This window comes from Podarcis filfolensis (genome assembly GCF_964270895.1).
Source record: "Podarcis filfolensis genome assembly, chromosome: 4".
Taxonomy (NCBI): domain Eukaryota; kingdom Metazoa; phylum Chordata; class Lepidosauria; order Squamata; family Lacertidae; genus Podarcis; species Podarcis filfolensis.
In genome coordinates, this window is record NC_139607.1 from 44,345,457 (window position 1) to 44,362,680 (window position 17,224).

The 17,224-nt window shown below is 39.7% G+C and overlaps 1 protein-coding gene across 1 annotated transcript; it reads right to left on the reverse strand.

Annotated features, from left to right (window-relative positions):
* Window positions 1-665: 665 nt before the first annotated feature.
* Window positions 666-3,503, reverse strand: TASL (TLR adaptor interacting with endolysosomal SLC15A4). Its single transcript, XM_083612086.1, has 2 exons — window positions 3,321-3,503; window positions 666-1,565 (listed from the first exon to the last, which is right to left on the reverse strand). The coding sequence occupies exon 2, from the start codon at window positions 1,554-1,556 to the stop codon at window positions 684-686; it is 873 nt and encodes a 290-aa protein (XP_083468212.1). The 5' UTR covers window positions 1,557-1,565; window positions 3,321-3,503; the 3' UTR covers window positions 666-683.
* Between the last annotated feature and the right edge of the window lie 13,721 nt (window positions 3,504-17,224).

The window sequence follows — 17,224 nt, forward strand, 5'->3', positions numbered from 1 at the left end:
TGGTTTATTTGTTTGTTGGTTGGTTTATTAAATTTGTTAGTCATTTTATATTGCCCAGGGCAAACCAAAGTGACTTAAAGCCACCCAAGCAGACAGACAAAAATACCACATAGATACATTAAAACCAAGAAGGGGGTAGAAATGCACTTGGAGGCTCAAGGTATTGGGAAGGGAGGAAAATAATTACCGGTACACACTGAAAGGGATATTTAGAATTAGTACTGTGCTGAATTCCCATGAGGTTTAATTTTTAATTGCAAAATCTTCCAATGGGGAAACAACTCTCTTCTTCATGCCTGTTTGAAGCCACCATTCCTCCAACCTACTGCTGCTTGATGAAGGGAGGTGGACACAAAATGGTCCCCATTGCCAAGGCAACAGGGCCAATGTTTCTTCTCATTAGGATACAAAACAGTGTGATGCAATGGGACAACAACCACATTTGGGTTAATAAAATGTGGAAATGTGGAAGTAGGCTTACTGGAAGGAAGCATGAAGCATTTACATTTGGGGGGGGGCATCTAAGGTTTCTGTATGGTTTACAAACCAAGCCTTCTTGCAGGAGTTCGCCTATATAATAGTTAGTATTTGGTGCTCTGACCATATCCCAGGGACTTCACCTTACTGAAACGAAACTGACTTTTAACAAAGGTGATTCAGAAATGTCTAGGTGCAGGCTTTATTTATTTAGTCACAGTGCTAAACTGAGAAATGTGAAGACTAGGAGTGCTCATTTCAGTGGAGATTTTCCCACTGGCTAGTCGCAATAGGCAGTTAATGACCATATCCTTGGCTTGGGTGGTCTTCATGTTCCTTTCTTGTGATAGCTTCATGCTGATTTGATCTACATTGGTCATTATGAATTCTGATGCCAAGATCTGAGTAGGGGATGCACTGCTACCCATGCCATCCATGATATACTGCTTGTACAGCTCCACCACCTTCTCCTCCAAGTAGTTATTCAGTAGTGAATTTGAGAGGGGTTGCTGGTGTTGCATGATGCTAGCCACTCTCCAGCATGAAGAATACCTATTGGTTGGCTTGTGAGGGACCTCAGCAGGTGGCACTGGTATGGATTCCATTGGTGGTGGTATCTCTGATGACTCCAGGAATGGACCTATCCCACTGTCATAGGTAAAATCTGTTTTAACTGAACTCATAGGCAGTACCTGGTCACCAGCAATATGCAGGTCATTGTAATTCTTGCAAATGCTTTTACAAGAAGGTGGAACCAGGTAAGTGTCTCTGTTGATAGCAGGTCCTGTACAGATTTCCACAGCTGGAGATATTTGCCTTTCCAGTACTGGATTTGGAGTCTGTGTATCCACCTGCCTTCTGCTGTTTCTGTTTTCATTGGAACAAACAGAGAAGATGAACTTGCCAACAGACTTACATCTCCAAAAGAGATTTCTGTCCTGTGTTTCCTCTGTTGATTCATAGGTGATGCCATTCAAAGACCTCATCTCATGTACTGTCTCTTCTCCTTGGTTGCAAGCGAGCTTGTAATTCATGAGATCATGATAAGGAATTATACAGAGGTACCCTTCTGATAACATCCTCTAGAACTGGAAAAGAGAAAGAGCTAGCATGAAGCACAATGTGGCAGGTAAGAGAATGGTATAACAGGAGCAAACAGCAAGTGACATAAGTCTGTAAAGTACAACTGAAACCATCACCAGCTACTAGGGAGATAAGAAACACCAGCCAGATTGCAATAAATTCTAGGTCATTAAATGCATGCTAATTCCAGAGTGTGATGGGGTTTGTGAAGCTTTGCCTGCATTCACACTGCAGCTGATTCTGATTTCCTAACATTTCCTTGTTATTTTGCACATTAAATTTGAGCTTTCACAATATGTAAAAGCCACTTTTTGAAAACTAATGGAATGTAATGGAGCACAAGTTTAGTGCTCATTTGATTCTGGGGGGGAGAGCATTTGCAGCCCCCTTAAAAAGGAAAATCATGGAAGTTTAGCATGGCAAAGCATGTGCTCTATCATTGAACTACAGCCCTTGCCCTGAAAGGTTCTCTGGATCTAGAAAAAACGGAAAGTAGAAAAATCCGAAGAAAGTAATGTCGGAGGCGAGTAGGCTGCATATCATCTGAGATGACCTAGCCACATACTTACTTTTCTTTCACATTCTAATCACAGCTTATGTTAACATACAAATGGCAAGAAACAAGAAGTGCCACAAAGTTTGACATCAGAGAATACATAATGGATTGTTTGTTCTCTTTCATCCTACAGATGTTTACAGGGCTTAGGAAACAGTTGAACATTATGCTTCAAGTATAAGTTGGAAGGCTGTTAGTTAAGAGAGAAAATGGCAGTGGTTTCAGGGAAACAGAAGAGAGGTTATTTATTCTATTTAAGAAAGGCACAGAATCAAACAGCAATGGGGTTTCTTTGGTGGCGGGGGCGAGGTAGAGGAGAATTACAAAATGTTCCTGGCAACTTTCTGAATAACAGCAGAGAAGTTCTGCTCTTTTTATTTTGGGGTTTCAGGTTCTTAAACTATTTCTTTATAACATTCCCCCCTTTTTTACAGTTAGAGGGATGTTGCCCAGCTATTCACACCCATTGCCTACAGCTACTCTTCCTAGAGATAATGGATCTCTGCATAGGAAGAGTGTGCAGAGGAAAGGACACTCAAAAACATCGTCTGCACAGCTTGTGTGGAGCTGACTAGAAATGCAATAGTATTGTCCATCTACTATTACTCTGCTTTTTGGCACTATAAGAAAATCTTGGAGAGCATAAATCTTGGTGCATGTCTTACTGCACAGTCAGAGTTAGTCAGCTATTGCTGTGTATGTGACCTATTACATCTATATGAAATTAAGGGTGGATTTGGTTCCTTGATCTTTCCTTCTCTTAGTATATGGTTTAAGTTCAATTTCAGTTATATTTTTGACACAAAAATATCTGCCATTTTTGTAAATGCATGCTACAAAATTAAATCCACTCAACAATAACAAATTACCCCCTCCCCGCTCAATTAGGACAAGACAGCTTCAACCATGAAGCGCATTGATCCATAACCAACCAAGTGTATGCAGTGGGTCCAAGATGGCATTGTTTTAATTTGAGGAGGTTATAAATGGATGTCATACTTCAGTAAAGTAATCAGCATTCTGAGAACCATTGAAAGCCATTGGGTAAGTTTCACCCAATAAGATAATGCACATTTAATTTCCACCCAAGTTCTTCAGTTAAACTGGTTTCATAAAGGGTGTACATCAGAGACACACAGCAGATAACCCAATGCACACACAAGAAAAAATTATCTTTATATGGTATAGTCTAGTTCTCACTTACCTTGAAGAACTAAACTGCTCCTTAAGGCAAGGACTGTGCAGCAGCTTGCAATGTTGTGCAGAAATGTTGCACAGGCATTTGGTTGCCTTAAAAGCTTCTTATGTAACACTTCTTTTCCGTTACTGTAGCTCATGGGTAAGAGTTTCATTTACAGCCTTGTAGGTGGCAAGTGGTTTCCACACACACTGCCCCCCCCCCCGATCTCAAGTCACAATAGGTTTTTAAAAGGAAGTCTCTGTGCAGGGCATAGGAGCAGCTTTATAAATAACCTTCTGCTGTCAAACAACTTTTAATTCTTTCTTCCTCTTTTTGTTCCCACACAAAGCCTTTTTGTGAAACTGTCTGTTGTTAAAATAGTTTGTTGCTGCCTAATCTGTGTTCACCTATCAGCCAATATTTCCAGACTCCTGTCACTGAGAACTAGAAACATTTTTATTTACAGGCTGTTCATCATAAAGTAAAGCCTGTTGGGTAGCATTGCATGCAGACATAAAGAAATCTTTTAATATATAATTTATATTCATTTAATAAAATGTATGCACCGCTTGAGTATATATTTAAGAACCCTCAAAGTGGTGTGTGTGTGTGTGTGTGTGTGTGTATATATATATATATATATATATATATATATATATATATATATATATAAATTATCAATAAGAACCATAATTTCAGACTTTTGAAATAGCAAACAGAAATCTGAGCTATGATCAGGAGAAACTGAAATTTCCTCCTTTGTTTTTAGACTTGTGGTAGAATGCTTAATAAGCCATCATTTGCCATTTTTGGCTGTTGATCATTTTTATGTACAACTGCTGTCTTTTATCTGTAATTAGGAACTTTCCTTGTCTTGGGGAAAGGCCATCACTCAGTGGTGAAGCACATGCAAAAGGCACTGGGTTCAACCTCCTTTATCTCCAGGTTAGGGCTGGGAAAGACTGTCTGAGATCCTGGAGAGGCACAGCTAGATAGGCCATTGGTCTTATTTGGTATAAAATGGCTTCCTACCTTTTTCTCACACACGGGTCTGAGATCTGTGGTTTTTACTGTGCAGTCTGCCACTGAAAGCTTTAATTTGATGGTGGTTTGAGTAACACAATGTGAATTCAAAATGAGCTGTTCTAATTATTCTGTATCCAACTTTTACTCAGATTCTTTGGGGAAATGAAGTGTGCATGTGTGTGTTTTCTTATTCAGCCTAGTGGTGATGGGGGAGACAGCTCGGGGGGGGGGCAAGAAACAGCATGACACTCTAGAATTGCAAAGTTGGCTCACAGGCCCTCAAAGGTTGGCAACCCCAATTTCTAAACGGGCTTAAGAAAGAGGGTTACTTTCCCTCCTCAGATTTGAAAATGCAAAGTGCATATCCTCCAGGGTATCCTCTAAGCATATTGATGCACATACCAGTGCCTTCAGAGTTAGTTTAAAAATGGCATACAGTGAGTGATTACATAAGATTTAAAACAGTGTAGAAGCAACCTTGGTCTAGCCTCTAAACTACAGCAATGTGATCTGATCTTCTAAAACATTGTGGTTGTTATGTTTGGAGCTATGTTGTTTTGTATGTGATAAAAAATTGTTTTCAAAAAAATAATAAGAATACTCTTTTTAAAAAAGAACATTGATCTACTCTGATACCTGATACCATCAGCTATGTTGTAAGAAGTAAGCAACTGGAGCCCCCTAGTGATTGATAAAATGTGTGGAACTACTCTTTAAACGCAGCTTAAAGTTTTGCTAGCATCCATTCCCTGCCCCTTCTTATCCGATACAATCCTGGAAAATAAATAAATAGATATCAGCTTTAAAAGAATAGTGCAGTGGGTCTTTTACACAATATATGGGAGTTGGCTTAATGTAGCAACAGCAAATGTGGTAAAGCAGAGAAATAATTAAAACAAGACATTAATTACAGTGCTTCCAACTGCAGATTACATTTGCATAAGAGTCTTAATATGGATTTATATGATTTAAAGTTGCTTGTCCCTTAGCATTTAAGCAACATGTTTCTTTTCATCTTCTTTTAACTTTTGACCGACTTTTAACATTTGACCCACTTCTGAACAGCCTAAAACAGACACACACCAGCAAGCAGCCCTTGGCATAGGGCCAGCTCCAGGACTGAGAGATTGCGGGACCTCAGGAAAGTATTCCCTGGAAAGTCCCCTGTGTGAGTGATCTCCATCAGCAGGGTCAGACTACAACATTTCACTACCTGAGGTGCAACGGGAAATAGCTTCTCCAGCAACAGTAGTCATGGCAAGGCAAGCTATTTAGACATCTGTGGTTGAAAATACCACAAGTACCTCTTCTACCCCCCCCCACCCCCACCCCCTGGCATCAACATGGCAATGGTAATAAGCTAAATAGCCAACAGTTTGCTTCCCTTTCATGGCACCCCAGTCAGTTCCCCCTCATCTTATACCCTCCAATGTTTATCTGATGGAAATAGGGACATCCTATTCAACAGTGACAACATTTAGACCCCATCCATCTGACTGGGTTGCCCCAGCCACTCTGGGTGGTTTCCAATGTATACAAAAACACAGTAAAACTTTAAAACATTTAAAAACTTCTCTATACAGGGCTACCTTTAGATGTCTTCTAAAGGTTGTATAGTTACTTATCTCCTTGGCTCAGGGGTCACATAACTCCATTTCTCCAATACAAATTGGGACATCCTAAGGGAAAGCAAGACATTCTGGGATCACATTGGAAACTGGGATGGCTTCTGTAAATCTGGGACTGTCTCTGGAAAACAGGGCACTCTTGGAGGGTCTGTCATCTTGGAGTCCAAAATGTCTTGGTCTGGCCCTGAAACAATTAGAATTGAACCAACAGAAACCACAAGTAGGAGGGTCACATTTCTGCCATGGACACTTTCACCTCACTGACCAAAGGTGAATGTGACCGTATCACAACTATCCATGAACTTTCCAGCTACTAGCAATGAAAATAGACCATCCCACAAACAGGTGGAATAAACACACCCCATATTCTAGCATCTTCCTATAATGTATTCATACATTGCTGGCTGATTTTTTTTATACTAGCTGATTCATGTTTACGTAATGTGAAGAGAGGCTTCCTCACCTTGTGCAGAACTGAATTTCATTAAACCTTAGATAGAAGATTAATGTGCAACAATGGAAGCAATTTTGTAACTCTAAAGCATTACTCCTCCTGCACCTGAGTATAATATGCTACTTTAGCTGATTGCTGCAGCGACTGCCTTAGGCTGCAATCCTGTATGTATTTACCTAGACCACCTAGTAATCCATTGAAGGGTGGAGCTTAAATCTTCCTTTCTTTTTCAAAGCCCCTCTGAAGTCAATACGATTCAAGTTTGTGTAGACATGTACAGGATTAAACTGCTCTTCATCAAATTTATTGCCACCAAAGTAATTCATCATAAAATACAGTGTGTGAAAACTAAATTGCAGCGGTTAAACTGCTAATTCAGGAATCTTGTTCAACCAGTCTAAAATGTGAAGAGGTCCGACAAATTGAATGCAGAGAAAGTGTCACTTGAATTAATATAGAAAAGGGAATTTTAGTACAAGTGTTTTACTTCTTGCCCATGATCAGAGCAGCCTAATATTTTAGAAGAGTCAAGAGATTTGTGTATGGGAGCAGGGGGAGTGGCATTGGCAAGGGAGGAGGGCAATTCTCTCAAGTCCCATCTGGTGAGGATTCCAGTTGCTACCAAGTCAGCTGTCTGGCAAAAGAACAATGTGACAGGGGAAGCCCTGGCTACCTGTCCTGGGCATTATCTAATCTACTCCTTAATTTGGTCTTTGGGGGAGCAGGGACAGGTGCTCTGCAAGTCAGGCAGAACCTCTGCACACAATTAGGTGGAAGGTGAAGGAGTCGGTTCCTTTGCTTGAGGGTGGAAGAACAACATGTGAAAGCTGGCCTTTGTCGATACTGTAATAAACTTTATTGAAGCTTGTTTGTGAGCCATCTTGTAGTGTGTGAACCACACAGAAAACTTTTCGCTGAAACTCAGTATATAAATATTTTGAAGAAAGAAAGAATAAACATTTTAACGCTATCACTGGAGTTTGGGTGGCCATCTGTCATAGATGCTTTAGTTGAGATTCCTGCTTTGCTTGGTAGAATTTGTTTGAGTACAGCCAAATACAGGCACAGGCTATCCTCTTGCTGTTTCTTGCATTTCAAGATATAATTCCAGGCAACATTTTTTTAAAAGGTGCAGGAAGAGGGAATCTCTTTTTTTTTTTTTATAATATTTTTATTTTTCCATATAAACACAATACAACAAACATAAACATACAAAAACAAAAACAAAACAAAAAACATGTATCATTTCATATCCTAATTTCATATCCTATCTTCCCCGACTTCCTCATGCCTCCCCTTTCTGTATTCCAAATTCTTATCGATTGTTCAGCAAATCTTCCCTTATTTTAATTTAAATTTAGACTATTCTTCCTTATTCTCCTTGTCTTAACCATTACTAATAGTAACCATTTACTTTCCAGTCCAACATCATTCTAACTTTCATTAACTTTGTAATATTTCTTTAAATAGTCCTTGAATTTTTTCCATTCTTCTTGCGCTGCTTCTCTTCCCTGGTTTCGGATTCTGCTCGTCATTTCTGCCAAGCCCATATAGTCTATCACCTTCATCTGCCATTCTTCCAGTGTGGGTAGTTCTTGCGTCTTCCAGTACTTCGCAATGAGTATTCTAGCTGCTGTTGTAGCATACATAAAGAAAGTTATATCCGTCTTTAACACCCCTTGGCCGACAATACCCAAGAGAAAGGCCTCTGGTTTCTTGGGGAAAGTATATTTAAATACCTTTTTAAGTTCATTATAGATCATTTCCCAGAATGCCTTAATCTTCGGGCAAGTCCACCAAAGATGAAAAAATGTACCTTCAGTTTCTTTACATTTCCAACATTTATTGTCAGGCAAATGGTAAATCTTTGCAAGCTTGACTGGGGTTATGTACCACCTATATATCATTTTCATAATGTTTTCTCTTAAGGCATTACATGCCGTAAATTTCATCCCGGTGGTCCACAACTTTTCCCAATCAGCAAACAAAATATTATGACCAATGTCCTGAGCCCATTTAATCATGACCGATTTAACCGTTTCATCTTGTGTATTCCATTTCAGCAGCAAATTGTACATTTTGGACAAATTCTTAGTACTGGGTTCTAACAGTTCTGTCTCCAATTTTGATTTTTCCACCTGGAAGCCAATTTTACTGTCCAGTTTAAACGCTTCATTTATTTGATGATAGTGCAACCAGTCTCTCACCTTCCCTTTTAATTTCTCAAAACTCTGCAATCTCAATTTGTCCCCTTCCTTTTCCAAAATTTCCCCGTATCTTGGCCACTTGGACTCCATATTTAACTTTTTAACTGCCTTAGCTTCCATTGGCGACAGCCACCTTGGAGTTTTATTTTCCAGCAAGTCTTTATATCTGACCCAGACATTTAATAGTGCTTTTCTGACAATATGATTTTTGAAACTTTTATGTGCTTTAACCTTGTCATACCACAAATATGCATGCCACCCAAAAATGTTATTAAAACCTTCCAAATCCAAAATGTCTGTGTTTTCAAGAAGTAGCCATTCTTTCAGCCAGCAGAAAGCTGCCGCTTCATAGTAAAGTTTAAAGTCTGGCAGGGCAAACCCCCCTCTTTCCTTTGAATCCGTTAATATCTTAAATTTAATTCTGGGCTTTTTGCCCTGCCAGACAAATTTAGATATGTCTTTTTGCCACCTCTTGAAACAATCCATTTTATCAATTATTTGCAATGCTTGGAACAAAAACAACATTCTTGGCAATACATTCATTTTTATAGCTGCAATACGGCCTAACAAGGAAAGCTTTAAGTTGGACCAAATCTCCAAATCTTTTTTCACTTCTCTCCAAGTTTTTTCATAATTATCTTTAAACAAATTCACATTTTTAGCTGTCATATTTATACCCAAATATTTCACTTTTTTAACCACAGTTAACCCTGTCTCGTTCTGAAACCTTTCCTTTTCTATCTGTGTCAAATTTTTCTCTAAAACCTTTGTCTTAGACTTATTCAATTTAAATCCTGCCATTTGACCAAACTCTTGAATTATTTCCAAAACTCTTTTCGTGCTAGCTTCTGGCTCTTGTAATGTAAGTACTAAGTCATCTGCAAATGCTCTCAATTTATATTGTTTAGCTCCGACCTGAATCCCTTTAACCAACTGGTCCCTCCTAATCATATTAAGCAAAACCTCCAGGACCGATATAAAAAGTAATGGGGAGATAGGGCACCCCTGACGTGTCCCTTTTTCAATCTTGAACTCTTCTGTAACCACATTATTTACAATTAGTTTGGCTTTCTGTTCAGAGTATATTACACCTATACCATTCTCAAACCCTTGGCCTACCCCCATCCCCCGGAGGTTCTTCAACATAAAACTCCAAGAAATGTTGTCAAAGGCTTTCTCGGCATCCACAAATATCAAAACAGCTTTAGTGTTTATGTTCACTTCCAGCTTTTCCAAAATGTCAATTATATTCCTTACATTGTTCGACAAATGCCTTTTTGGGAGAAAGCCCGCTTGGTCCCCGTGAATCTCCTCCATCAAAACTCTTTTCAGTCTCTTTGCTAAAATGTCAGCAAAGATTTTGTAATCCACATTCAATAACGAGATGGGTCGGTAGTTTTTAAGTTGGGTCTTTTCAGTCTCTGTCTTTGGTATAAGTGTAATGTAGGCCTCTCTCCACGTATCGGGTGCCCTTTTCCCCTCCATAATCTCATTGCAGACTTCCTTCAGAGGTTGTATCAACCCTTCCTTCAAAACTCTGTAATATTTGGAAGTCAGTCCATCCGGTCCGGGGGATTTGCCCAGCGTCATGCCTTGAATGGCATCTTCTATTTCTTGTGCTGATATCTCCTGGTTCAATATTGTCTTACTTTCTTGCGAAACCTTTTTCAGCCCATTTTCCTCGAGGAACTGTTGTATGTCCATTTCTTTCTGCGGCCCTTGTGTGTAAAGTTGTCTAAAGTAGTTCTGAAAACAATTCCTAATTTCCGCTGGGTTGCTTATGTTTTTTCCTTCCACTTCTATATTTGTTACCGTGTTGAGTTTTTGTCTCTTCTTTATTTGCCAAGCCAGTAACTTGCCACATTTATCAGCAGATTCAAAGGTCTTTTGTCTCATTTGTTTAATTTTCCACTCTAATTCTTGATTCATCAGTTCCATATATTGTGTTTGATGAAATTTGATTTCTCTTAAAATCTCTTGGGATTTTGGCTTCGATCTTAGTTGTTTTTCCCCTTCTTTTATCTTTTCCAAAATTCTCTCCTTTTTCTCATTTTGCTTTCTCTTCTTTAAAGTATTTTGCTGAATCAAAAACCCTCTCATCACGGCTTTGCTTGCGTCCCATACTATTCTTTTTTCTACTTCAGACCTTAAGTTGATTTCAAAATAGTCTTTCAAGGTTTTTTGGGCCTTCTTGCAGATCTCCTCATCTCTGAATAAGGTGTCATTCATTCTCCATCTGAAGGAACCAGTTGTTGTTTGCCTCATCACCATCTTTACAGCATTATGGTCGGAGAAAGTTTTTGGGCAGATTTCTACTTTTTTTATGTTCGGAGCCATACTGCTAGTCACCCAGATTTGGTCAATCCTTGTCCATGTCATTTTGGCTTCAGAAAAGAAGGTTCCCTCTCTTTCTAATGGGTGTTTTGTTCTCCAAATATCAATCAAGTTCATATTGTCAGTCATTTCAAAAAAAGTCTTTGGTAGTCTTCCATCTTTTGTTATTACCTGTCTTTGTGCCTTGTCCATATTTGTTGAAACTACTCCATTCATATCTCCCATCAAAATTAAGTTGTAATCCATATGGTCCATCAAGATTTCATGCAACTTCTTAAAAAATTCAGCTTTCCCTTCGTTTGGTGCATAGATTCCCACTATCAAATACTTCTCTCCTTGAGATTGAATTTCAATTGCCAAATATCTTCCTTGATCATCTTTAAAGATTTGTTTCGGTTGCAATTTTTCTTTTGCATAGATCACCACTCCTCTCTTTTTTACTCTGTCTGAAGATATAAATTCCTGTCCCAGTCTTTTATTTATTAGTAATTTTCTGTGTGCTCTTGTCACGTGGGTCTCTTGTAGGCAAATCAAGTCCAATTGGTCTTTCTTTAAGGCATGAAATATACTTTTTCTCTTCCTGGGAATGTTTAAGCCGTTACAATTCCAGGTTAGAAGTTGCAGAGCCATGATGGGATTATTTACTCCTTCCTCCTACAGCTCCCTGTTTTTGTTCCTCGTCCGTCGGTGGTGCCGTGTTCGTGTCCAATGATGGATGCCCCTGTCCTGGAAATGTCTCTTTCTGTAGGTCTTCTTCGTGCTCTCCCAAGAACTTGTCTTTATCACTTACAGTCTTTATTCTTCTCTTCTTTCCCTTATATTTAAAAGACAAGCCTTGGGGAAATTCCCACCTGAATGGTATGTAGTTCTTCTTCAGCAGTGTCACCAGGTCCTTATAATGTCCTCTTGCGTCCAAGATACTCTTAGGGATGTCTTTAAAAATCTCAATAAAAAAGTCTTCAATTCGAAGGGCTGTTTGGTAGTGCAGGTTCAGTATTTTATCTCGCTCCTCCTTTGATCTTAAAGTAATAAGACAATCTCTGGGTCGATTCTTCTTCTGTCTTATTCCCAATCTAAATGCACTTTCTATCTTAAAGTCCTCTTTCTTCAACTCCTGCTTCCAAAAATCAGAAAATTCTTTTGTCAAATAATCCACCAAGTTGTCTCCTTCCTTTTCCGGCACAAGTCTGATCCTTAGGTTCCTCTCCTTGCGTTGCATATCCTGCATAGAGAGTGCCAGTTCATATTCGTCCAATTTCTTGTAAACTGGTGGAAATTTTTCCTCCGCAGCAGTTGCAATTTCCTTAGCTTCCTCAGCTATCTTTCGTGTTATAGATGAATCTTCCAATAATTTCCCAATTGCTTCTGCATTTGAGTTCACTTTGTTCCCTAGGTCAGTTATACTTTTAGTATTTAGGTCAATTTTCCCAGAGATTTCTTCAATTTTTTTATTTGTTTCAGCAACTTGTACTTTAGTTTCAGCAACTTGCAATTTAGTATCCGCACCTTGCTTTTTTAGTTCCTCCAAAGAGTCATTTATCTTCTCCAATACCTTAGCAAATGATTCTTCTGTAGACATTGCTTTCACTTTTGGCTTTGCAGCCACTATAGTTCCAGAGGCTCCTGTTACAGAAGCCCTTCTTTGCATGAAAGGGTCAATTTTGTATTGTCTGCCAGATCTCAAGGTTGTTTCTTGTAAATCCCCTTTCTCTTTACCATCTGCCATAACAAAGTCTTTTAGTCAAGGTCATTCCCAGACTTTGGAGCTCACAAACAAAAGTTCTCAAATTTTAAGCTCCACTTGTTGCTGAAACAATTTGTAGGTCCTCTAGAGGGCGTAGAGTCAGTTCTATGCTTCTCAAAATAATCCCACACTCTTCAAAAAAGAAGGAATAAAAGTTTCCTAGTCCCTTTCAATTTTTCTTTTCTCTTTCAAGGGGATCCCAATCAATAGTGTCCTGTAAGTTACTTTGTAATACCACAGAAACAGTGTTTCAAATTGGAAGTAACCAAAGTCAATTTAAGATACTTTTTAGCTTCTTATAGCAACAGTCCTTAGCCGGTTCCTTTTCTCCGGCAGTCCGATCCCAGGTTAAAGAGCAGCGGTACTTAATCCAATTCTTTTAAATTGGCAGGGAAACACTTTTAAAATCTTCTTCCCCCCCCTCCTGCCTTCGGGGGGGGGAGTTCTTTGCTTTGGTGGTGGATTTCTTAAATCCCGCAAGTTTCCTCTCAAGCAGTTACAGCTAGAGTGCCTTTCGCTTTGATCTTGCTACAGAACGGAAAGCAGACTTCCTTTTTAGTGCTTATCCGTCTCGGTGCCCAATTTCTTTATTTTAAAGTCCAATTTATACTTTAGCAGTCAATCCTACTCACGGATAGTTGTTCTTTTAATCCAATTTCACGGGAAGAAGTCAGCGCTCTCCGCTAATGGCGACGCGGCTTCGCTTCGCAGGCTGGGTGAAGACGACTCTCAGCACCACTCCAAGACCCCTCCGCTGCTCCGGAGCCTTTAAAAAGGCTATTTCGCAGCGTCGGGGGGGCGCAAAGGTGCCCGCCGAGTCTCCAGTTCACAGGCAACGCGCCTGTGATTTTTAAGGGTCCCCGCTTCGCCGTAGCTGACAGGACCCGAACCCGCGAAGCAGATCTCTCCCGGAGCTCCGGTTGAGATCCGCCATTAAGCGCCGGCGCTAACCGGAAGTCTCGGAAGAGGGAATCTCTGGTCCTCCAGTTGTTGTTGGGCTCCAACTCCCACCAGTCCCTGCCAGCATGGCCATGCTCATGATAAGGGTTGCAGGGTCCAGCAATGTATGGAGGGCCACAACTTCCCTCTATACCCTTAAAAAAAATCAGGTTCAAACAGCCTGGTGAGAGTGCATATAGATGGGCTTGCTGCACTGAAGTTCTGAACTGCATTCATTGACTTATCACAAGATGATTTTGATTTATATCTTGCATTTTTTCTGTTGCAATTTTAATAGCATTCAAAAGCAAATGTAGCTCACAGCTGTCAAGTGTCCCTTATTTGAAAAGACAGTCCCTTATTCCAGCGCCATGTCCCGCTGCTGTCCCTTATTGATGGATGTCTCTTAAATGTCCCTTAAATTTCAAAGGAAGCAGCTCCTCTCCTTCCCTCCCTCCCTGCCGGCCAGGGAGGAGGGAGGCTCCAACTGTGTTGCTTGGCTGTGTTGCTCAACCAATAAGAAGTCTAAGAACGACTGGGGGGTGGAGCTTGCATGCCTTGTGTGTGGCTAGTTAATGCAAGCTGAGGGGGTTTTTGAATGCTGGACGCCATTTTGTTGCACGTGCTGCTGCAAACTTTGCAGTGCAAAGCCAGGCCGGGGAGCCATCTTAAGTTGAGGCTGCATAGGCCTTGTGGTGCATGTGATTCAGATTCTAGTCAGTTGAACCTCTGGTTACAAAGTTGGTTGGACAGTGTTCTCGAAGCTACCAGCATGAGTTTGACCAGACTGCAGGAGGACAGGAAGACTGGAGTGCCTGGAACAGGTGGGGCTGCAGGTCCCTTATTTTGGCTGCAGGTCCCTTATTTTGGCTGCTGGTCCCTTATTTTCAAGGCTGCTGGTCCCTTATTTTCCAATCTGTAAGTTGACAGCTATGATGTAGCTTCTCCTGCTTATTTCAACAATTCCAGTCAATCTTCCCAGTACTATCCTCATAACTCCACACCCTCTTGCCCACCCTACCCCAAAAGACAGAATTTATTTTCAAAATGGCATTTCTGTTCCATCCATTCCTTCACATGGGTATTCTACACAATTCTTTTCAAAATGTAACCAATTTGTTATAAAGCATGTATATGCAGTAATTTTAGTGTTGTCCCCAGCATGCAAAGAAAGAGAATGGAAGTAGTAAAAGTGTGGGTGCATGGGTGCTAAGTTATAAGTGAGCAGAACATATAAGACAAAATAACATTATTGCCATTTTCAGGGCATGCAAGTTAAGACATGGGCCTTAACATAATGCTTATTGCAGCAGAAGTGAATTAGTAAGAACTCTTTTAAAAATGACATTTTCAAATCGTAGAATTTTTACAACAGGCATGGGAATGGAGTTGATTTCCAGAAATTCTGTATCAATAAAATTGATAACATAAAAATGAGAATGGAACTCCAGCTGCCATCCACTTTATATGCAAATGCTGGTTTATGATACAGAAAAAGGCTTCTAGTAATTAGCATTCTGGAATATAGTTGGTTAGTGAGTAGGTTAGATTTAAAAAATATCTCTAAAAGAATAGGTCTTAAGATCAAGAATTCATATTTATGAGCTGCTATTTGGGGAACTTCTGGCTAGGGGGGTTACTTGTTTGAAATGTCCAATATGGAGCACTCAACCAAGTTTTCCCTCTTCTAATACACAATAATTTCATTCATATCCATAACTGACTCACTATGATTGGCCAGTGCAAGGTTGACTGGATAAGAGAATTGCATTTCATCCCTTTCCACAAACCTCTGCACTACAAACAAGAAATCTTGTTTGGTTCTCTAAGCAGAGCTAATGACTGTTGTTGTTATATATTTATTATTATTATTATTATTATTATTATTATTATTATTATTTACCTGCTCTTCATCCTAAGGTCTCTGGACAGGTTACCACACTAAAACAGAATATTAAAAACTGTTTAAAACAACTTACTATCACAAAAAGAAGGTGGGTCCTAAAAATATACACCTCAGGGATCAAAAGCCAGGGTAAAGAGGTACATGTTTAGTATTCACCAGAAGCTAAACAATGAAGGTGCCAGCTGCACATCAGTGGGGAGGGAGTTCCACAACTTAGGGGCCACCACAGAGAATGCCTTCTCCCATCCTGAGTCCATAGAGGAACTACTTAAGGGGCATGCTCTGCCAATCTCAGCACCAGAGGGGGGCTGTAGGGAAGGAGGCCACCCGAGCCCAGTGAGAGTGCTGAAGCCAGGAGCACCCCCACTGTGAACCTGCTCCTTACAGGGGAGTGCAGCTTCCATCCAGGGCAAGCCAGTTCCCCACTTCCTGGACATGAGAACCATTTTTCTTAGTGGGGTATCTTAGTCACAGCTAAAAGCAGTAAAAGGCTATGTAATTTCACCCAACAAAAGGACAAGAAAGATTTACAAAGAAACATCATCTTAGTTATGAACCAAAGTATTTTGAAAATATGTCTCTTTCAGCATTCCATAATGTAAAGACTTCTCATATATCACAGCACATTTACTAATGAGGTTTCTGCATATACTCCCCAAAAGACACATTTTAGTTATAACAACTATGCAGTTTGCCCCAATAATTATTTCATACTGCCACATTTTATGTGGTTGACAATGAGTTGAAATATGCAAGGATGTGATTGACTAAAAATGGGATCTTTTTGCTGACGATCTGTAGCTGCTGTCAAGCTCTTATCTTTAGTTAAGACAAATGCGAGCATAACTGAACAGACCTTAGGTGGCTTCCTGTATGAACAATTCCATTAAATCTTGGGAACTGTACTGTACTGCCTGTATTCATCACAATTATAACAAATTGCACACATGCAAGAGCATATGAGCCCTGCATAACGTTGTATTGGGCTCAGATACACTTGAGTTTGTGAAAGATCCACAGCACTAATGAAAGAGAGAAGAAAACTTAGTGCAACTGTTCCAGGTATTGGTGAATTCTCCCTCACCTCAATGCACTGTGCCCATACCCAATACTGTACTGGAGGTTCAATGTCAAAATCAAATGTTCATTAACTGACTTCTAGTTTGTGGGTTTGTTTATAAAAAGTATTGTACAATTTGTAATGCAATGGCAAGATAACAAGGTGTCTTTACAGTCTAATAAATGTATTACAACAGCAACAGAATACAAAATAATCAACAATAAGAGAGAGGCAGCAATAAAACACTTTTGATTGTTTGTTATTTTATTTATTATTACAACTTATTGTACACACTTTACCCTAATGTCCTATTTAACATATTAGAGAGATTAAAATTAACAAGTGGGCAGGCCAAATGCCTGGTTGAAAAGTATTCTAATAGAGAGTGCTTTCCCTTTTATTGCTCTGCAAATCTTTGTACATAAGAGTAGTAGCTTCAAACGAACAGTGTTCTACTGCAGAATAAGAATATACAGTATATAAACATTTCTGAGGAGAAATTAAGTATTCTATTTGGTTTGGTTGTTTATGTAGGTACATAGTTTTGTTGTGTTCATTTCTAATCATCTGCAGCAGCGGCAAGGACACCCCCCTCAGGAAGCGATGTGGCCACACTAAAGGCCCAACAGT

Coding starts and splice junctions, on each gene's coding strand:
- TASL (XM_083612086.1), bottom strand. CDS start 1,556: ATGTTATCAGAAGGGTACCTCTGTATAATTCCTTATCATGATCTCATG.